Source organism: Monodelphis domestica, chromosome 7 (assembly GCF_027887165.1).
Source record: "Monodelphis domestica isolate mMonDom1 chromosome 7, mMonDom1.pri, whole genome shotgun sequence".
Taxonomy (NCBI): domain Eukaryota; kingdom Metazoa; phylum Chordata; class Mammalia; order Didelphimorphia; family Didelphidae; genus Monodelphis; species Monodelphis domestica.
Genome location: NC_077233.1, coordinates 227,600,183 through 227,621,237, shown reverse-complemented (window position 1 = coordinate 227,621,237; position 21,055 = coordinate 227,600,183). Strand labels below are relative to the sequence as shown.

Genomic DNA, 21,055 nt, shown 5'->3' with positions numbered 1-21,055 from the left:
TTAAATGACATTAATTGATGAAGAGTAGTGATACTGAATTAACTGCCCTGAATAGAGCACGGATGTTATTTCTGCATTACAGTCAAGTTCTATTAGTTTTGGACATGACCAGGTTGCTTAAGGTAAAGCTGCAAGCCACCCACAGGTAATCCCCAAAGCCAGAACATGACCCTTTATCCTGGACTCATACAACATGTGAAGATGTTAACGGTGTAAGCAATACATTCACGTTTGCAAAAGTACTTGGAATTTGAACACAAAGAAGTTATACTGAAAAGAATGAACTGAATGGTGATGGTTTCTTTGTGTTTGTACCCCTAAGACCTGGCACATAGTAGGAATTTAATATGTGCTTCTTGGCTGAGCAAATGCTATTTAAGTCTTTATTGGAACATCTGACTTGAACCCAGAGCATTATTGTCATTACTTTGATTTGGACCAGACAACTGTGATTTCATTGATACTGGAAACTTCTAGTGAGGAAGTTCCCTTTTTCAATGAAGAGACTGGTAACTTAAAACATAGATTATTTAATAGACTTGGGCCATTTAGTCAATACATGTAAGAAGCAGGACTTGATTAAATTGTTAAATGTTGGGGGTAGTTAGATGCTCTCAATATAGAGGATTGATTTTAAGGCAGAAGGTAAGGGTTTAAAAAAGATAAACAGGGGGCAGCTGGGTAGCTCAGTGGATTGAGAGCCAGGCTTAGATCTTGGGTTCAACTCTGGCCTCAGACTCTACCAAGTTGTGTGACCTTGCACAAGTCACTTAACCTCCATTCCTTAACCCTTATTGCTCTTCTGTCTTGAAGTCAATAGATAGTATTGACTCCACGACGAAAGGTAAGGGTTAAAAAAAAAAAAGAAAAACAAAACTTAGGTTAAAGGAAGAGGCAGAAGGAATGAATGGGTACTTTCAGAAAGAGCAGTTTTTTAAAAATTTTTAAAAATTTTAATTAAAAAAAATTTCTCATAGTTACATGATTCTTGTTGTCTCCTTCCCCTCTTCCCTCTTCCTTCCAGGAGCTGACAAGTAATTTCACTGGGCTATACATATATTATCACTTAAAATCCATTTCCATATTATTAATTTTTATCATAGTCATCTTTTAAAACCAAAACCCCAAATCTTATACCCATATAAACGAGTGACAAATCATTTGTTTTCTACTCCCACCTTTCTTTCTCTAGATGTGGATAGCCTTCCAGAAAGAGCAATTGTTTAAAAAAAAATTATCTGAGGCTGAATTTGAACCCAGATGCTCCTGATTCCAGGTCTGGCTCTCTATCCACTGAATATCCATGATCAGGCAGAGAAGAATTTGAACAGAGCAGGAAAGAACCCGAGAGACCCTCGAGTCCAACCTGCCCATTTTCCAGTTAAGGCAGCCGAGGTTAAGTGGCTTGCTCGACATCACACAGCGCCCACGTATGAGAAGCAGGACCCGTGTTCTGTGTGATGCCTGCATACCTCTTGGGTTAGAGACTGGCTTCTAGAAAACAGGCACGTCCTGCTGCAAGAAAGGGAAGTCAAGTACCCACCAGGTGGCTTCTCTCTACCATCGGCGAAGGCTGTGGAGTTCCAGATACGGGGGTGGAGCCCGGCGTCTTTATCTCTTCGATCATACTCATGATCTTCTCTGGCACTTTGGTGGCATCACTGCACGTCTCCTGCCACTTGGGCAGCTTAGCATCGAGTAATTCTGCAGACTGCAAACCAAACAAGGAGCCAAGCGTTAAGGGGAAAATCCGAGCGCCCATCCCGGGTCAGATAGAGCTGGACGGGCACGTGGACATCATTTAAGGCCAAGAGATGACAGCTCAGAGAGCCGGAGAGATCAGACCATGGCCACAGAGTTGCCTGCCTACTAGCTCTGGTTCCGTATTCTTCTTGATGCTGCCTGTATCACACACACACATGACGATACCCTCCCTCACCCAAAGGGACATCCGCATTGAATTTACTGATGGCAAAGTGGATAGAGCATAAAAGACCTGAGTTCAAATCTACCCAGGGCAAGTTACTTAAGACCTGCTTGCCTTAGTTTCACCACCTGTATCAATGGCAAACCACTTCAGTATCTTGCCTGATAAAACCTTAAATGGAGTCACTTAAGAGTCAAATAAGACTGAATCGACTCTGTCTTCAGTACAGTACAAATATAAACATATTTTCTAAAGTTTTTCTCTCCCCTCAACTCTTCCCCTCCATCTTAGAATCCATACTGAGTATTGGTTTCAAGGCTGAAGAGCTATAAGGGCCAGGCAATGGAACTTAAGTGGCTTGTCTAGGATCACCAAACTAGATTTGAACCCATAACTTCTTAACTCTGGGTCTGGCTCTCAATCCTTTGAACCCCCTAAGCTGCCCCCAAGGATGGGCTCTTGAGTCAGAGGACTGAGTTCAAGTCTACCCTTACTGCCTATTTTTTGGGGTAGGACCTTGATAATGGCATGCAACATTCCAAGGTCTCAGTTTCCCCAGGGATAAAAAAAGGGGCTAGACTGGATGACTTGGCTTCTAAAGTCCCTTCAAACCCCCAATACATAATGTTATAGTATGCAAATTGAAAAGCAAGATTGCTAGCACTGTCAGTCTTATTTGCCTTTTATACTTACCTGTAGATGATAGTGATTTATGTGACTGGCAAAAGAGCAGTGTTTGTCCACCAGAAAGCAGAATCGTCTTTTCTCTTCAAGGAGGGCTTCTTTGCAGCCATCCGCGATAAATTTCTGGATATCACTCTGACGGGAAGTGACAGTTTCTACATACTAAGGAAATAAAGGACAATTATACACAGATGATAATGATAATAATTAAGCTAGCCAGACCATAGGATCCAAATTCACAATACGAGCTCAACATGTACAGTTTGACATTTGGTAATGCTGGTTATTTATTTTTAATTTAAAGTTTGAAAACAGTGAATGTTAAATGTAGATGCCCTTTGGATCACAGAACAACAAGGCCATTTAAGAGCCTATTTTGAGGCATTTCATTGTGAAGCTTGGTGTCACATAGGTTCAGGAGAAAATGCCAATTGCTTTTCTTTTTAAAACCTTTACCATTTGTTTGAGAATTAATACTGTGTATGGTTCCAAGGTGGAAGAGTGGTAAAGGCTAGGCAATTGGGGTTAAGTGACTCATCCAGGGTCATACAGCTAGGAAGTATCTTAAGATAGATTTGAACCTAGGACCTCCCATCTCTGGACCTGGTTCTCAATCCACTGAACCACCCAGCTGCCCCTCCAAATGCTAACATTTTTAGGGTTTATTTATGAAATGTCCTTAAATATAGAAAATTCAACAGCCTGTAGGCGTTTGGTTACTAATTGCTCTAAACAATGATGAATTAGTACATCATTTATCCTATGAGGTAGAATATTTATCTTGAGACGGTCAAAGCTACCATTTACTAGTAATCATCTGCTGGCCAAAAAACCCAAAGAAAGAAAATCAAAGGGTGAAATTGGAAAAACAAGATAAAAAGCTTATATTTACCTCGATTTCTTTATGTTCATACTTGAGTGCATTTTTTCCACCTTGACTTTTCCTTCTAATCTTTTTCAACTCTGCCTGAGATTTCTCCAAAGAATCTAATTTACTTCTGTGTTCTGTTTGGTATCTCTTTAGAGTTGCCTGTAATTAAAACATTATGCCAAAACACCATGTAAACGGTTATCCAATTATCACTGCCAATTAACATTTAATGAAGGGCCAGGTCCTCTACTTTGCATCTCTGCAGCACCTTATAATTATAGTGGGGAGCTAAAGAATTGCTTCTTGGAATGGAAAAACTGCTTTGAGGAGACCTGAGTTCTGGCTCTACCACTTGTTAGATGGCCACAGGGCAAGTCAATTAACCTTTGGAAAACTCAACTTTCTCATCAGTAAAAAGGGTAGAAAAATATCTATAGTTGTGAGGAAAGCATTTTGTATGTTATAAAGTGCTATGTAAATGTCGTCTATAAGTTATTCTGTATCTAAAGATTAATTTGTATGTTTTAAAACCTCAACTAGATAGAAAACTCTGAAAGTAAGAATAAATGTCTTTTTTCATCTTTAATGCTACCTTCAAAACACACACACACAGAAATTTTTTTTTTTAAGAAAACCCTTACTTTCTTTCTTAATATCAATTCTGAGAGGAGCAGCAACAACTAAGTAATCAAGATTTTAAATGATTTGCCCAGGGTCAGTCTGGAAAGTGTCTGAGGTCACATTTGAACCCAGATCCTCCTGACTCCAGGTCTAGTGCTCTGTCCACTGTACAAATATATATTAAGAAATAGTAAGAATCCACATTATTAGCAGTGGATCAATTAGCTTGTCTACTGGAGAGTTGATACTTTTTCTCCTCCTAGCACTTCCAATGATTAGAAATGGGGTAAGATAATGCTAGTTTACGTTAGTCTTGCCCTATGTGGTTACAAAGGACGTGATGGACATTCTTGTCTGATCTTCAGAACAACCCTTTGATGTAGGTAGTGCAAATATTGCCTTTTCAGAGAGGCCTCGCCAGCTGTTGGGCAGTTAGATAGGGATAGCTGGACCTGTGGTTCCCTGGTAGAGGGAACTCTGGGGAGAAGGAGCTTCCTCTACCAATGGAATCCAGCACTTTCTCCGGAACATCAGGTTGTGGAGAGTTGCCTGGAGCATTGAGAGATTAAGTGATTTGTCCAGAGTCATCCAGCCAGTTTGGGTTGGAGGCAATACTTGAGCCCGGGTTTTGCTGCCTTCTCAATCTATTATGCCATGCTTTTTGTCATAGCAATGAAAGTACACAAGCCAATGAAAAACGTAGCCACCCTCCCAGTATTAATAGAAAAAGATGGCAAAGTCCGTCTTATCCTGTTTCTTTTTTTTGGGGGGGGGGGGGGAGGGGAGTATGCAATATATTCCACATATTATTTTCAAAACTGTCCTCCTTGTTTTTGCCTCCTTCAGAATTTCTTTCTCTTCTTTTCTACTTAAAAAAAGTTTCAGCAACCTTGTTTTTTGTTTTGCATCATTATTTCCCTTTACTGTACCCCAATTAAAAACCAAGAGAAAGAAAAGAAAAAGCCTGAGCTTATATTTTAAAGAAATAATAGGATCATGGTTTAGTCTAGTTATACTTTTGTCTTTATGTGCAGATTTATACATGTGTTTGGCATTTGCATATGTCCTTGGTTTAAGGGTGCTGTGATGGAGGACAATTGTTTTCAGTGATAAGTAACCCTAACTTATTATTATTTTGGATGGAAAGGGAAAGTGACTTTTAAAGCATTCTTTATTGAAAGTCTCCATAAATAAAGAAGTGGGAGGAGTCAAATCAAGACAAGTTAAGCAGACAAGCGTTTATTGAGCACTTACATTCTGGGTACTGGGCTAAGTGCTGGAAATAAGAAAAAAAAAGGAAGGAAGGAAGGAAACAGTTCTTGCCTTAGAATGTAATTACATTAGTGTAATGAGACAAGATATAAACAATCCTTATTTTTATAATAATATAATATGCAACATAATGATATATAATACAATAATAATATTAATTACAATCTAGAGGAGATGGGAGGCCCTCCAAGTCAGGTAGGGGAAATGGGATAAACTGGAAAGGGATGACTGAGTTTGAAGAATAAGGAAAATTAAGAGGCTGAGTTGAGGATGAGACTCTTCCAGTTGGTTCAAAGGCATGGAGATGGGAGATAGTGCATAATGTTTGAGGAATATTAAATAGGGAAGTGTTCCTGAATCATAAAGAGTGTGCAGGAGAGTAAGGTATTAAAAACTCTGGAAATGTATCAAGTTACGAAACACTTTGAATGCCCAAAGCATTTCTATCAGATCCTGAAGTTAACAGGAAGCCAGTTAAGCTCATTGAGCAGTGGGTGACAGTAGTCAGACTTATACTTTTGAAAAATCACCCTGGCAGCTGCACGAAAGACTTATTGGAGTCCAGACAGAAATAGGGGTGGGAGTGGCGGGGGGGAGATCATTTAGAACTGAAGAGTAGGGAAAGCTAGGTGGCTCAGTGGATAAAGAGCCAGTTCTAAAGATTGGGTACAAATCTGGCCTCAGATTCTTCCTAGCTGTGTGATCTTGGACAAGTCACTTAACTCCAATGGTTTAGCTCTTGTTACTCTTCTCTTTTGGAACTGATACTATGAATAAAGCATAGGGAAAGATGGAATGATAAAAAGATGTGATCCATTTCAGTTTGAAAAGTTGGAAGTGGATCCCTTGTGGATGACAGCAAGACCAAGAGTATGATCATTTGTGTATAGCTGAGGGAGAGTGGAGGAACAAGCCATAAGAAAGGAGTAGCTTGAGGAAGCATTGTCCAGGGTGAGGTCTTCTAGTATGGTAAAAGTGATTGAGAGGAGAGAAAGACTATGAGCATAGCACAGGGCTCTTTGAGGAAGAAAGGAGAATTTATATTTATGTGAAGGAAGAGTGGGAGTCTTTATAATAGTGACCAGTGAAGGTCACAGAGCAAATCCAGAAATAGCAAGGATGTGTAAAAAGAATTTAGACCAGTGAAGGTGGAGAATGAGAGAAAGAGTAGTTAATATTAGAAAGGAAGGGAGGGTTATTTGGAAGGAACCTGGTCTCAAAGAAAAGCCAGGAGATGGAAGGAATAAGGAAGAGATTTAACAAAAGAAGCCCTTTGCTTTTTAGGAAACAAAAGGATTGCAAAAAATCTTTAGTGAATAACTGAATTAAATAAAAAACCTTGGGCAGTGGAACTGGTGGGTACTGGAAAGGTAATGTAAGGGCAATGCTAGAAAGGGCTCAGATAAGGGGACTGGGAACCCAAAGGCCACAAAGTAAAAGACAAATTTTTTGTACTACAGAAAAGAGGAAGGGCTAAATATGGAGAGCTTGGCTTGGCGGCCGGCATAGGATAATTATAGGAGCATAAAGGACACATGTTTGGGATGGAATGGGAATGTCCAGTTCTAGGAATGCCAAGTTCCTTGTGAAAGCCTGGACATTGTGACCAAAGGTAAAAGGTTAAAAGTGTTTCTTTAGATTGATGAAAGGGAAAAGGGGAAGCACTGTACTAAGCACTTTAAAAACATCCCAATAAATATCTCATCTGATCCAGGTTGATTGTTATCCTTTCTACTCAGTGAGGACCAAAATGATATGACTGGTGATCTTTTGACTGGAGCATAAATTTAAATTTAAATGAGGATTTAAATTAGGTCGTCACCAGTCTTACTCTCCTTTCCAGAGTCATCAAAGTCCAGTGGCAAGACAATAGTCAAGTCTGGTGATGGCTCAGGATGCAGTGAATGCCCTTGGCTTCTTCAACGCCTAACCAAGTTCTAATCACTACATAGTACCTGCTTCTTAGCTATTGGAACACGCTGTTTTCACCTGCTCCTTCCAAGGGGTGGTGGTGGTGGGTGTCTATTGGATCCTAACAATAATATTAATATTCATTTTACAATTGAGAAAAGTAAGGAAAATTGAAATTAAATGATTTTCCCAGGGTTATGAAGCCAGACAGATGATTCTTGGAAAAATTTTAGAGATCCTATTGGAAATCAGATCTTGATTCTAAGTCCTGTGCTGTATCCAATGGGCTTCCAGCTGCCCACCAGGAAAGGAAAGACAAGAAAAGAAACAGAAGAAATATACTTCCTTCTCGTTTCTGCCTCTTAGAATATCTACTTTCCTTCAAGTGTCAGCTCCTGGGCCATCTCCAACAGGAAGTCTTTCCTGAGGCCCCTAATTGTGCACAATCCCTTTTGAAATTATCCTGGATATACTTCTGTGCTCCTGGAGAGTGCAGAAGAGGCACTTAACAAATGTCTGCTGTATTTGGATTAGAGCAGAATTTTGGGGATGATTGAAATGATCTCTTATTAAGTTATTCTGAAGTGTTTCGCTATAATGTTTTAATTCATTTAAATACTAATTTCTAAAATTTAATATCTGCTTTATTAAAAAGGAAAATGCTACAGTCAATATACAGTCTTCTATCTCATTTAATTTTCACAACACTGTGAGGTAGGTGCTATTATTATCTCTATTTTATAGATGAGGAAATTGAGGCAAACAGGCTGAGTGACTTACCCAAGGTCACATGACTAATGAATGTCTGGATTTCAACCTAAGTCTGCCTGATTCCAGGCCCAGTACTCTATCTACTGTGATACCTACTTGCCCAAGTTAAATATTTAAATAAATTAATTGATTAAATGAGATACGATTTTTAGAAATTGCTTAGCATGGTGTTTAATGGGCACTATGTAAATGTTAGGTGTTAAATCTGCAAAAACATTAGTGATTTCTTACAATATTTCTTCTATCCATTTTTGAGCAGGAATCTGAATATTCGCACAGTGGATAGAGTACTGGGTTTGGAAGACTTAGGTTCAAATCTGACCTCAGATACTTCCTAACTATGTGAACCTAGGCAAGTCACTTAACCCTGTTTGCTTAGCCCTTTCCCTTCCAAATTAAGAGTTTTTACTAGGATAGAAAGTAAGAGTTAAAAAAAAAACAAGGAAAAACAGGCAAACAAACAAAAATGAGCCCAGAAGCAAGAAAAGGAAAAAAAGGGAAGAAAGAAAAGGAGGAAGAAAGATGAAAGAGAGTAAGGAAGAAAAAAAGAAACTCCATACAGGTTTTAGGGTTGGGGAAACTGGGAAGCTGATTGGAAAGATCCCTGTAGAGCTAGTGGTAGGGCTGGTTTCAAACTTAAAAACTGACCCAGGATTGAATGCAGTAAGGAATGAGGAAGGGAGGTTACTACTCGGTGACATTGAGCAGGGATAGCCTGGGGACTCTCATGATTGAAATACACCAGTGTACTCACATTCATGTATTTGACATCAAGTTCTGTCTTCTTCTCCAGTTCACGTATAATTTCTTTATGGAATTTTTTGAACTACAAGGGAGAAAAATACCACACAGCATATTTTAAAATAGTTGTTGAAAATTCTAAAGTAAAGTTGAATGAATTCAGAAAGGGAAATATGAAAAAAGTTCTCCTACATTTTCATCAAGACTGTCATTGAGTTTCTTGTGGGTATTTGAGATCTCAATAAGGACGTGTCCTGCAAAAACAAAAACAAAAACAAAACAAAACCAAGTTTGTTGAAAAACAGCATCTCCATTTCAGAATTTGATTTAAAAACACCATAGTTGTATAAAAAAAAACTCTACTGTCTTTATGAAATTATCTTCTAAGAAGAATCTTTGCAGATATATTTATAGCTATCTCCCTCAGATAGTTCAGAGAAATACTTTTGAAAAAAGTATCTGCTGTCTTTAAAATACAGTAGTATAGAGATTATAGTATATATAACAAAGTAGCTTCTTAAAATGTATGTTGCCCTTTATCTTTTTAACATAAGTTCACCATACTTTGTCCCAGATGTTGTGTCTGACAAAATGATTACTTGGATGATTACAGTAACTAATAATAGGAGCAGATTATAGTTTTTAAAAAAGTATAATCCTCATGGATAATCTGATTATTTGTCTGGGTTAAAGGAAGATGTCACTTCCTTTTTCTAACATTTGCAATTTCTTCATCCTTATTCTAAAAGTAGCATTGCTGTGATAAGCAGCATGAATACTATTTGAACATGTAGTTCATAAGACAAAAGGAGAACCAATTTACTGAAACCACTGAAAAACTTGTCAGAAGCTATTCAGGTAGAAAGAAAAGATTGTTTAAAAACAAAGTACAGGGATGTCCAGATTAGTTCAAATAATGAATCCTGTGAAGTGGTTGCATGTATTTGAATTTGGACTATTTGAAGATATGATTACATAAAATATGGCAACTGGTTCCAGTTCAATGGAAATATGTAGTGTAAATTCAAATAATGTGACCACTTTATGGGACTCATTATTTGTACTAATTGGGAGTGAGCTGTAGTTCACTGAATGCTGAAACTGCAAGGAAGTATAGATAGTTTGGTATCACCAATTTCTGACTTTATATTAAGATATTGTTCTGTCATTGGGACGTATGTCTTTTTGCTGTGCTATTCTAGCATAGTTAAATATGACCAACTTCCCATCAAATGTCCTCAATAGGAGACAATGATTTGATGTAAGAAAAATATCGATAAGAATTTGACAAAATAAAAGAGACACAAGTAATTGAACTTACAGAGTAGAGAAGCAAACACATATGTATAATAGCAAATAAAAATAAGGGGAGACAAAAGAATAGGTATTGATTCCCAACTACCATTGACTGAAAGTTGACCTAGTTCATTTAGCAAGTGAGAAAAAAACAAGAGAAGACAGCTAAAAGAACAAATAAAGGGGAAGAATGGTAAATTTAAGGATAAAAATAATAGGTAGTAAGTGGCAGAGCCTGCATATAGACCCATGCCCCTTCATTCTAAAGCCAGCACTTTCCCCATTCATTAAAAACAATGAGGGAGAGTGCGCAGCCTAAATGATTACTAGGTGTTCTCGAATTTCCTTTGCAAAAGTTCCTAGCTTCATGCTTATGATCTGATTCTTGAACTTTGAGAATTGGAAGGGACCTCAGTGACCACCTGGCCCAATACATACATAGAAGGACACCTCTGTATAACAAAGTCAAGAAGTGGCTGTCCAGACCTTTTTTGAAAACCTTCAAGGATAAGGAGTGTACTCTTGAGGTGTCCCATTACACCTTCAGATAATTCTAATTGATAGGAAGTTGTTTTTTTTTTTTTATAAAAAGATCAAGCCTAAATTCAAATTTACATCTCTCTCTCTCTCCCCCCCTCCTTCCTCTCTCTGTCTCTCTCTCATGAAAATACCCAGCAGATCCTCATAACCTAGATTCAAGGCCTTTCACAATACAGGTTGTCCTCAGATTACAAAATAAATAAATGAAACATACAGATTTTTAAAATCTGCTTTTCAGTAAATGTTTAGTAAAGTAGTAATTTAATTTTTTTAAGTATGGCAGAGAGGATAGGGCACTGGACTTGGAGTCAGAAAGAGCTAGGTTCAAAATCTACCCCAGACACTTCTTTATTAGCTATGTGACCTTAAGCAAGCCCTTAAAATATCTGTGTTTGCTTCAAGTTCACTCAGCTGTAAAATGAGAGGAGCTGGACTTCATGGATTCTAAGGTACCATTAAGCTTTATCTTTATGATCTATGGAAAGAAATATGTTAGCTATTAGAGGGAGCATGGCACAGTGGGGAAAAAAGCTAGACAGTCAGAGGGATATGGGTTCAAATATTGCTTGTGACACTTAGCTACATGACAAAAGTTGTCATGTAACTTCTCTGAAACTCAGGTAACTTCCTAGGATGTACCAATGCATCTAAGTTACAGAAAGATTGCTATATGCATTCGTGCCAAAATCACAGATCCTTGATATATGCTAGATAGAGTGAAAATATGTATGTTATAGGCAGAATGAATAAATATGTAATACATATTCTGGGAACATTTGATGTGTGGGATTCTTGATGTTAAATATAGCACAAATATGTTATATTCAGTATGTATATGCTATACAAAGTAAGGAACATTTTTCTTAGACTAGCTGGGGGATCTTCCCTCAACTAAGTATGGATCAGGAAGGAATAGCAAAGGCACAAAACCATAAATTTAAAAGATCATTTTTTATTTCATACTTAAGTTCCAGCTAATTTGTTTAAGATTGTATAGAAAATATCTTTGCATTTTCACAATTATCTGAATTTAAAAATACCAAGGAACCAAACTATAAAATTTTCTCTGGGTCTGATTTTCAAAAAATTTTAAATCGATGCCTTGTTTTTATATCACTTTTAAAGAATAAGTTTTTATTGATGTCTCCTATCATTTACATCCTTAAACTTATCCTCAGTATCCCATTTTCTCTTCTTCTCAGAGAGCCATTCTATATAAGAAACAGTATTTTCTGGGTAGCTCCATGGACTGAGAGTCAGGCCTAGAGATGGGAGGTCCTAGGTTCAAATCTGGCCTCAGACACTTCCCAGCTGTGTGACCCTGGGCAAGTCACTTGACCCCCATTGCCTAGCCCTTACCACTCTTCTGCCTTGGAGCCAATACACAATATTGACTCCAAGATGGAAGATAAGGGTTAAAAAAAAAAAGGAACAGTATTTTTTAAAGACAAGAAAAAGCAGAAATTAGCACAATTGATCAATTTTTTGAAAAAGTCCCAAAACATGTGCAATATGCAACCTATATACCTTCCACTTCCACAAAGAGTAGGTTAGAAATCTTCTCATATTTCTTTATTCAAATCATCACATTTATCTTTGAATATATTTCTTTTCCCTTCCCACCCAGAGTTATGTTTGGTAACAGAAAGTTAAAAAAGAAAAGAAAAAGAAACCAATAAAGAGGAAAAAATGGCAGTTCAGTAAAATTAACCAAATATATCAGCTGTAAATGCTGATAATAAAGGCTATTATCTAGGACTAATATCTATGATCAGGGCAGATCATTAGATATGTAAATAGGAGCACAATGTCAGACATCTGCTCACTGCATCTGCTAGGGACTGTTAGCTAGCTGGTCCCTCATCCTTAGCTACACAATGTATATCCACAGTTACACACACACACTCCTTCCCTCTCACTCTGTACCAGAACTGTTTTGCTCATTCTAACTCCAGAATGAATATCCAAACAACAGTGGCTTATTTACACAGTGATTACTGAATTTGAAGGCTATCAGTAGAAAGACAATTTATACAATCTGCTTTTAAATTAAACTTGCAGGTAGATTTATGAGACAGCTAAGTAGCACCATGGAGAGAGCCTGAGGTGCCGAGTCAGGAAGATAGATATTAAAAAATCTATCCTCAGGCACTTACTAGCTGTGACCCTGGGCAAATCAACTTAACCTCTATTTGCCTGTTTCCTCAACTGTAAAATGAGGATAATAAAAGTACCTGTCTTACAGAGTTGTTATACAGATCAAATAAGATATTTATAAATCACTTAGTACAGCCCCTGGAACGTAGTAGGTGCTTTATAAATGCTTATAAAATGCCCTAGAGACAGTTGGGGTTTTATGGTTAGAGTTCTGGGCCTGGAGTCAGGAAGACCTGAGTTCAAATCCAACCTCAGACACTTTCTAACCATGTGATCTTGGGCAAGTCACAATCTCTTCCAAACTAAATGATTCACTGGAGAAGGAAATGGAAAACCACTTCAGTATCCTTGCTCAGAAAACTCCATGGATAGTCATGGTCCATGGGATGACAAAGAGTTGGACATGACTGAACAACATCCCTGCCATCCCTTGCCCTCAGAATTAACATGTACAAATTTCTCCTTTTTTTTCATATTGTATATTACAGTCGTTGGCTGAAGCAGCCAGAATACCCAGAATATAAAAACCTTTGAAAACATTTTTCTTCAATGTAGATGGACTTCTACATAAATATGTTTGTTTCTTATCCAGTTTTTACAGAAGCTTAGAATCAGAAGTACACTCTGATGGCATCTAATATACTCTCTCCTTTAACAGGAAACTCCTCCAGAACATTCTGCATAATACAATGGAAATATCACTGGCCTGGGAGTCTCAGAGAACCTAGGTTTAAACCCTGACTTTTTGTTTACTTTATATGACCATATCAAGTCATTTAAACTCCCCTGTGTCTCAGTTTCTTCATCTTAAAAATAAAAAAGAGCCTAGCTGTTTGACCCTGGGAAACTAATTTAACCCCAATTGCCCAATTTAACTTTTATTTCTCTTCTGCCCTGGAACCAATACTTGGCATACATTCTAAAACAGAGGGTGAGATTAAAAAAAAAAAAGAAATTAAAAAAAGAGGTTTCAACTGGATGACTTCTGAGGTTCCCTCTAGATTTCAATCTGATTCTTGACAAATGCTGAGTCTTCATTTGAGGAGCTACTCCTGTGGCTCCCTACCTCTAGGATAAAATAAAATCCTCTGGTGTTCAAAGCCCTTTATACTCTGTCCTTTTCCTGCCTTGCCAGACTTCTTACACCTTACTCATTTTCATGTATGCTATGATCCAGTGATCCTTGCTGTTCCTCTCACAAGACATATCATTTCCTAACTCTGGGCATTTTCAATGGCTGTCCCTCATGCTTGAAATTCTCTCTGTCCTCATCCCCATCTTCTATCCATCCTGGTTTCCTTCAAGTCCAAGTTAAAATCACAGTTTCTACAAGAAACCTTTCTTGATTGCCTTCAATAGCAGTGTTTTCCCTCTGTTGATTTCTCTTCAATTTATTGAACATCTCATCTGTACCTTGTTATTTGCATGTCATCTGCCCCACTAGACTGAGTTCCTAAAGAGCACACTAATAGTCTTCATATATTTTATGCTTAATATTTGACACATCGTTTGCCTAATAAATACTAGCTGACTGTTTGTGAATCTCTATTACTTCCATTTCACTTTTGGATAAATTTTAATGATTGGGAAGTTTCTCTCCATGTGGATTGAAGTTTGTCTCCCTGAAGCTTCCATTCTCTGCTCTAAGAGTTAGGCCCTATGAGGCCAACCAGAACAAATGTAAACCTGCTTCTAAATGTCAGCCTTCAACTCTCTCCCAGAAGTTTTCCCTTCTCTTCTCCAGGGTAAGTACCTCTAATTCCATCAAGTGATACTCACATGACAACACTCCAGCTCACACTGGTTGCATTCCTTTGGATGCTCAGTGGTAGGTCCTCAACACAATGCTTGGAATTAAAAACACAATATTACATAGGTGCTGCACCCTTAGGACTCCCAGGCCTTTCAATCTGCCTAGCAGATGAACTTTGTTTTATGTGTTGACTCCTTCAATTAGAGTTTAAGCTCCCTGATAGCACAAACTGTCCAGCCTTTTTATATTTGTATTCCTAGCACTCAATACACAATAAAATCAATCCATTCCTTTCTTCCCTCTCTCCCATAGCTAGTCTAATAACAGGAATAAGTCTGGAATAATTTTTGTTATTCAAAATACAAATAGTTAATTTATGGGAAGACCTGGACAGGCAGGAATGAATGAGTTGTGATGATAATAATATCTAGAATTTATACAGCACTTTTAAGGTTTGCAAAACAATTTACATTTATTATCTTACTTAATCCCGTCATCATAGATCCATTTGAGTGTAACACACCACACTTTTTCTTCTTATATATTCTCCTCAGCTGTCCTAGTAGAAACATTCATATCACTTATAGTTGAAAGTTGACAGAATGTATTCTTATTACTGTATCTGCTGAACGAATGTAAACTCTTTGAAAACAGAGACAGCTCCATTTGGGGTGTGTGTGTGTGTTAATTCCAGCACCTAGAGCAGGGCCTGGTATAAAGTAAGAACTTAATATTATCTGCTGTGTGATTTCTAGCTTATTGAACATTAATAAATTATTGAACTATATTGAGGGGTTAATTTTGTAGTTCATTTTATAGGAATTAAACATGCACCTGTGGATGGAACTTGATTTATAGTGCAGCAGTCATGCTCATTTGGCAGCTGCTTTAGGTGGCTGTGCCTGGGATATGTGTGGGGCATGTGAGCCCCGGGACCATCACCGGGGAGCCTTAGCTGCTTCCCTAGCCTCTCACTCTCTTATTCTTTTTAACACTGCCTACCACTTTACATAATAGTGGGGAAAAAAACAACACACTGAGCTGATTCTTTAATGATGGGGTTGGGGGCCGACTATTTGACTACCTTGAGTGAGAAGTCAGGTGGAGAATAGGGTTTTATTTTGATTCTGGATCTTTTTAAATTACCCCTTTAATAACTTTTTAGTAAAGTTGACTTTAATTTTACTTTATGATCCACAGATACTTTATTGCCTGCATTTTTCTTTTTCAACTGTTACCTTCTGTCTTAGAATCAATATTACATTTTTGTTCCAAAGCAGAAGAGTTGTAAGGGCTAAATAATTGGGATTAAGTGACTTGCCCAGGGTCATACAGCTAGGAAGGGTCTGAGGTCACATTTGAATTGAAGACCTCTGGTCTCTGGACCTGACTCTCAACCCACTGAACCACCCAGCTACCCCTATTGCATGCATTCTTATTCTCAAGTCTGAATTATTGGACTGACCTAGGTTAGGCATGGTGTACAATATGAGAGCTCTGTCTGTGGTGAGGACAGGCTATAAAGCTGCATTTTGCTTTAAGCTAAACACTTAAAAAAATGGTCAATGGATAATTAACAAATAATAAACTGGAATTTCCTATTTCAGTATCTTAGTCAATTATATTATTGTAAAGATAGTCTGCTATAGAGAACCATCTGCAAAAGCATGTCGATTCCTTTGTCATCAAGAATACTTTCAATATTGAAGCATTCTCAAAGACTTCATGAAGGTAGTACAAATGTCTCTGCTGTGAACAAATGAAATCTATATTATGAATCCATAGGAAACACCCTGGCAGAGACTGAAAAGAAAGACACTTCAAATATCTAAAAATCAAGTAAATTGGTAGAGGAACTTGTTTTAAAACATTCTTAAACTATAATGTTTTTGCTCAAATAACAATTTTAAACATGCCATTCACATGTTTTCTCATTAAATAGATTTCTCCAGCTTTACATAATATGTAGTTCTGAAAATATGCTGAGAAAATTATCTGCTAGTGCTGAAAGTAGTAGGGCACAAAACAGAAGAGAATACAGCTGTGTCTTTGAACTCTCATCACTAACACACCCTTCCTATGGTTTCTTGTTCACACCCTGGTGCAAAAGCTTAATAAAATAAGCCATTTACTCTGTGGGCCAGGAATGGAAAACCTAACCTTACACAGCTTGTTATTCTTGTCCCTCACAGTGCATGGAATTTAAAAGTAGACCTCAAAGCATCAGACACTAAATCCTTGGTCAGAAGGATTTAGTAAGCCAACAACAAAAAAGCCCTCATCATTACTATGATGCTGCCAAAGATTTATCTTGAAATAGAAAAGGAAAATATCTTGTATGTTATTTTAAGCATTTAGAGTGGCTTAATATTAATATCAAATGTAACTTTATGTTTGAATGTTCGTACCACACTCCTCTGTTTATTTTTATTGCTGTGACCTCCTCTTACATAAATTATTTTGAAAGGGGAAAGAAAAAACTTGGAAAAAGACTAGTCCAGATCACAAGAGTAGATCTGAAGGCATGTCTAAGCTCAAATTAACTAGATGCTATCAGAACCTCAGAGGTACTATAATGTACAGATTTAATCATTTTTCCCTTTAGACTTTTGAGTCAATATTTGAAGAAGGAACCTGGAGTACATAAGCCTACTGTGATTTGGTAAGAGTCATTGATATTGTTGTATGGACATACTAAAGAATTGGAATTACATATATTAAAAAAAATTAAATATGATTTATAAGAAATCTCTCCCAATAGTTCCACACTTAAATTCATATAAATGAAGTTGAGATATTGATATAAATTTAATTTGGGGCCTACAAGCAATATTTTGCAAGTGTTTCTTTATTTGTTCATTGTAAGTTTTACTGTATACCCTAGGAACCTCTAGGACTCTCCATCCCAGTTGGGGTTATTTGGGCAGTAATTATACCTAAGTTGTGAGGCAAAGATAATAACTATTATTGCTCTCATTTATATAGTGTGTTAAGGTTTGCATTGAATTTTATATAAAATTCTTAGTGCATACTATTTAACAAACAAATAAATAATCTGACAGCTTTAAAGAACTCTATGATTTTTTGGATATCCTATACAGATTCTCTAGGAGAAATTATATAGGCAGATATAGAATAATAACATTTAATAATAACTTAACTTTTGGGACATCCCACCTGAAGAAAAATTTAAATGTGTTAAAAAATCTTATTTCTCTCTTTAAAAAAATAGTAAAGAGGGGGCAGCTGGGTAGCTCAGTGGATTGAGAACCAAGCCTAGAGATGGGAGGTCCTAGGTTCAAATCTGGCCTCAGCCACTTCCTAGCTGTGTGACCCTGGGCAAGTCACTTGACCCCCATTGCCTAGCCCTTACCACTCTTCTGCCTTGGAGCCAATACACAGTATTGACTCCAAGATGGAAGGTAAGGGTTTATAAAAAAAATAGTAAAGAAAACTAAGAATTTATTAAAATATAATCTCTCCTAACATGTAAACAAGGTTTGACTTCATAATTTAGATGGACCTTCAGCTCTTTTATATAAAGTAGAGTCTTTGTAATTACCTCAAAAGGGAAATAAGAGGAGTCAAGATGGTGGAGTGCATGCAGAATTCCAGCTAATCTCTCTCAATATTCCTCTCCAAAAATTTTTAAAATAACTTCAAGTCAAAATTTGGAGCAATAGAGCAAATAAGAAGTCACAGTGAGATATTTTTCCAGCCTAAGACAACTTAGGAGGTAATGAGGAGAAATCTGTGTCTGTGTGTGCGCAGAATGACAACACCAGTGGTGGGCATTGAAGGAATCCTTCATAGTAGTAGCAGTAATACCAGCAGCTTTCAGAACTCAGTCCAGGGACAATAAGGGGGTTGAACAACTGGTCAAAAAAAGACCCTTTGCTAACTCTGGGACCCTTTGCTAACTCTGGATTTAACTGGTGCTGACTGGAAATTCTATTGCCCATATACAGTTCTGGGTTACAGCTCCAGGGCAGAGAGGAGTGCTTGTGGTCTGTCACAAGGGATCAGGGGTCCTAGTCACAGTTCCATGTTAAAGAGGTAACATTTGTCACTACAGGACATCACAGGACTTGGTCACAGTTCCTGACCCAAGAAGAGCAATAGCACTTGTGGCTACATGGGAACAGGTAAGACCAAAGTGTAGACCAGGAGAGTAGGAGACAGACAATCTCTCTCCCAGGATCACATCATCTTGGAAGCACTGAAAACTTGCAGACTAGCTTTGAAGAGAGAGGCACAAAAAAGCCTGAAGCTTGACAAAGAGCTTCTCTATCCCATGCTAAGGTAATTCAACTTTGACATAAACTTCAAAGTCAAGAAACAGGGAAAATGAACAAACAAGAAAAAAAGAACTTGACCATAAAAAGATACTATGATCGCAGGGAGGACCAAGGCATAAACTCAGAGGAAAACACCAATGTGAAAATAGCAACAATTAAAGCCTCAAAGAAAATGCTAATTGAATTCAAACTCAATAATAATTGTTGGAAGTGTTAGAGACAAGAGTAGTAGAGGAAGAATTGGTCAAAAAAATCAGAATGATGCAAGAAAATTATGAAAACAATTGATAGCCTGGTAAAAGAGGCACAAAATTCCAGTGGAGAAAAGAACTTATAAAGTGGAATTTTGCCTAAATGGAAATATATACAAAGGGCCCTGAGGAAATCTAGGAGACATCAAGAAACAATAAAACAAAATCAAAAGAATGAAAAAAAAAAGTGAAACAACTGACTTGGAAAACAGACTGAGGAGAGATAATGTAAATATTGGACCACCTGAAATCTATGATCAAAAAAAGGGCCTAGACATATTTCAAAAAATTATAAAGGAAAAGTGACCTGATATCATAGGTGCAGAGAATAAAATAGAAAATTAAAGAATCTGTTGATGGTTTCCTGAAAGTTTCTTAAATGTAAATTCCCAAAGAATATTATAGCCAAATTTCAGAGCTTCTCGGTCATATGAGCATGCAGGAAGAAACAATTCAATTATTGTAGAGTCACAGTCATGATCACATGAGATTTTAGTGGCTTCTCTGTTAAAAGAGTAGAGAGCCTATCATATGATATTCTATACACCAAATGTGCTAGAATTACAAACAAAAATAATCCACCCAGCAAAACTAATTGTAATCCTTCAAGTGTAAATCTTGAAGTTTCTCAGACTTGTGAATGTTAAAAAATTTCCCTATGGGGAAAATTTCAATTGGAACAATTCTCTACTGGGAACATTCCACAGTGGATGTGAGAACTCTACTTGGATCAGAAATGGGAGGACCTCTGCTCCACCTGTACTTGGGACTGCTTTGGGGGAGAGAACTCCTTGCTAAACAATGAAAGTACTTTAACCCATACTTATAATGAGGCAAAAAGTTCTTTAAGCCATGCCTATTTTTAGAAGTAATACAAAGGGGGTGCTAAGTACCTATTAAAGGTCAGGCAACTTGTAAACTTGCCAGGAGCAAAGAGGTGAAAACTTATTCAGAAGTTTTTCTGGTTCAAATGTACTAAAGGGATTAGTCCACCCAGCAGTAATGGGCTGTCCTTTAGAAAAGGTCTACTGTGATTGGTAGATGGAAGAACTTAGGGGAGGTGACATAGGAGAAAACCCCCTATATGAGAAAAAGCAGAATCTCTTATGAGGATCCTTTTGGGAAAATCCTTTTGGAAAACCTCTTGAGAGAGGCTCTGGAGAAGGGAAGCTCTTGGAGGACAATCTCTAAGGAGGTCTTGATGGAGCTCCTCTGAGGGGACTCTGTCCCTCTGGAGGCCCTTTGAAACAGTCTCTGGCTGGAAGGCTCTTTGAGAAGGACTCTGGCTGGAACTCTCTCTGAGGAGACTCTGTCACTAGAATCCTTGCTTAGACAGACCTTGTGGTGAGTGATAAAAGACTGACTACTCTCTCTCTCTTAAGACTCAGGTCTAGGCCATGTTGCTTAAGGCCCTTCATACTTATTCCTTTCTTACTCTTTCTCTCTTTCTTTAATTCCTCATTGTATTATTAATTAAAGTCTCTATAAAACCCAGTTGACTTGGGTATATTAATAATTGGGAATATTTCCCTTGCGACCACCTCATATTTGATTTTAAACAAGACACTGTAGTGAAAACATATTTTCTATGGTCACAATTTACTCACTCACTCTTATATCTATTACAATTTAAGTCTTCCACCATTTTAATCACTACAGTTTATGACACCCAACCATTTTAACTCTTACAGTTTGTGGCTCCCACTATTTTAATTATTACAGTTTATGGCTCTCAACCCTTTAAATGTTACACAAGAGATACTTAAAAGAAATAGAGGAATGCATTTGTGATGAGAAGACCAGAACTGAATAGAAAATTGACAGTGAAAAAACAATACTCAAGAGAAGCCTGAAAAGGTAAACATGAAAAGAGGAATAACAAGGGACTCAAAATTAAACTGTTCATATTCCTATGTGGGAAGATGATAAATGTAACTCTTAACTTTATCATTTGTAGGGCAG

The 21,055-nt window shown here is 37.4% G+C and overlaps 1 protein-coding gene across 1 annotated transcript in view; it reads right to left on the bottom strand.

The window, feature by feature from the left end:
* BAIAP2L1 (BAR/IMD domain containing adaptor protein 2 like 1) overlaps window positions 1-21,055 on the bottom strand; it is a 149,812-nt gene that overhangs the window by 32,890 nt on the left and 95,867 nt on the right. The window contains exons 4-8 of the mRNA XM_001377810.4: window positions 8,991-9,052; window positions 8,812-8,883; window positions 3,504-3,641; window positions 2,621-2,773; window positions 1,544-1,711 (exon numbers count right to left, since the gene is read on the bottom strand). Of these exons, the coding sequence (XP_001377847.2) occupies window positions 1,544-1,711; window positions 2,621-2,773; window positions 3,504-3,641; window positions 8,812-8,883; window positions 8,991-9,052 (593 nt within the window). The remainder of the gene's footprint in view (window positions 1-1,543; window positions 1,712-2,620; window positions 2,774-3,503; window positions 3,642-8,811; window positions 8,884-8,990; window positions 9,053-21,055) is intronic.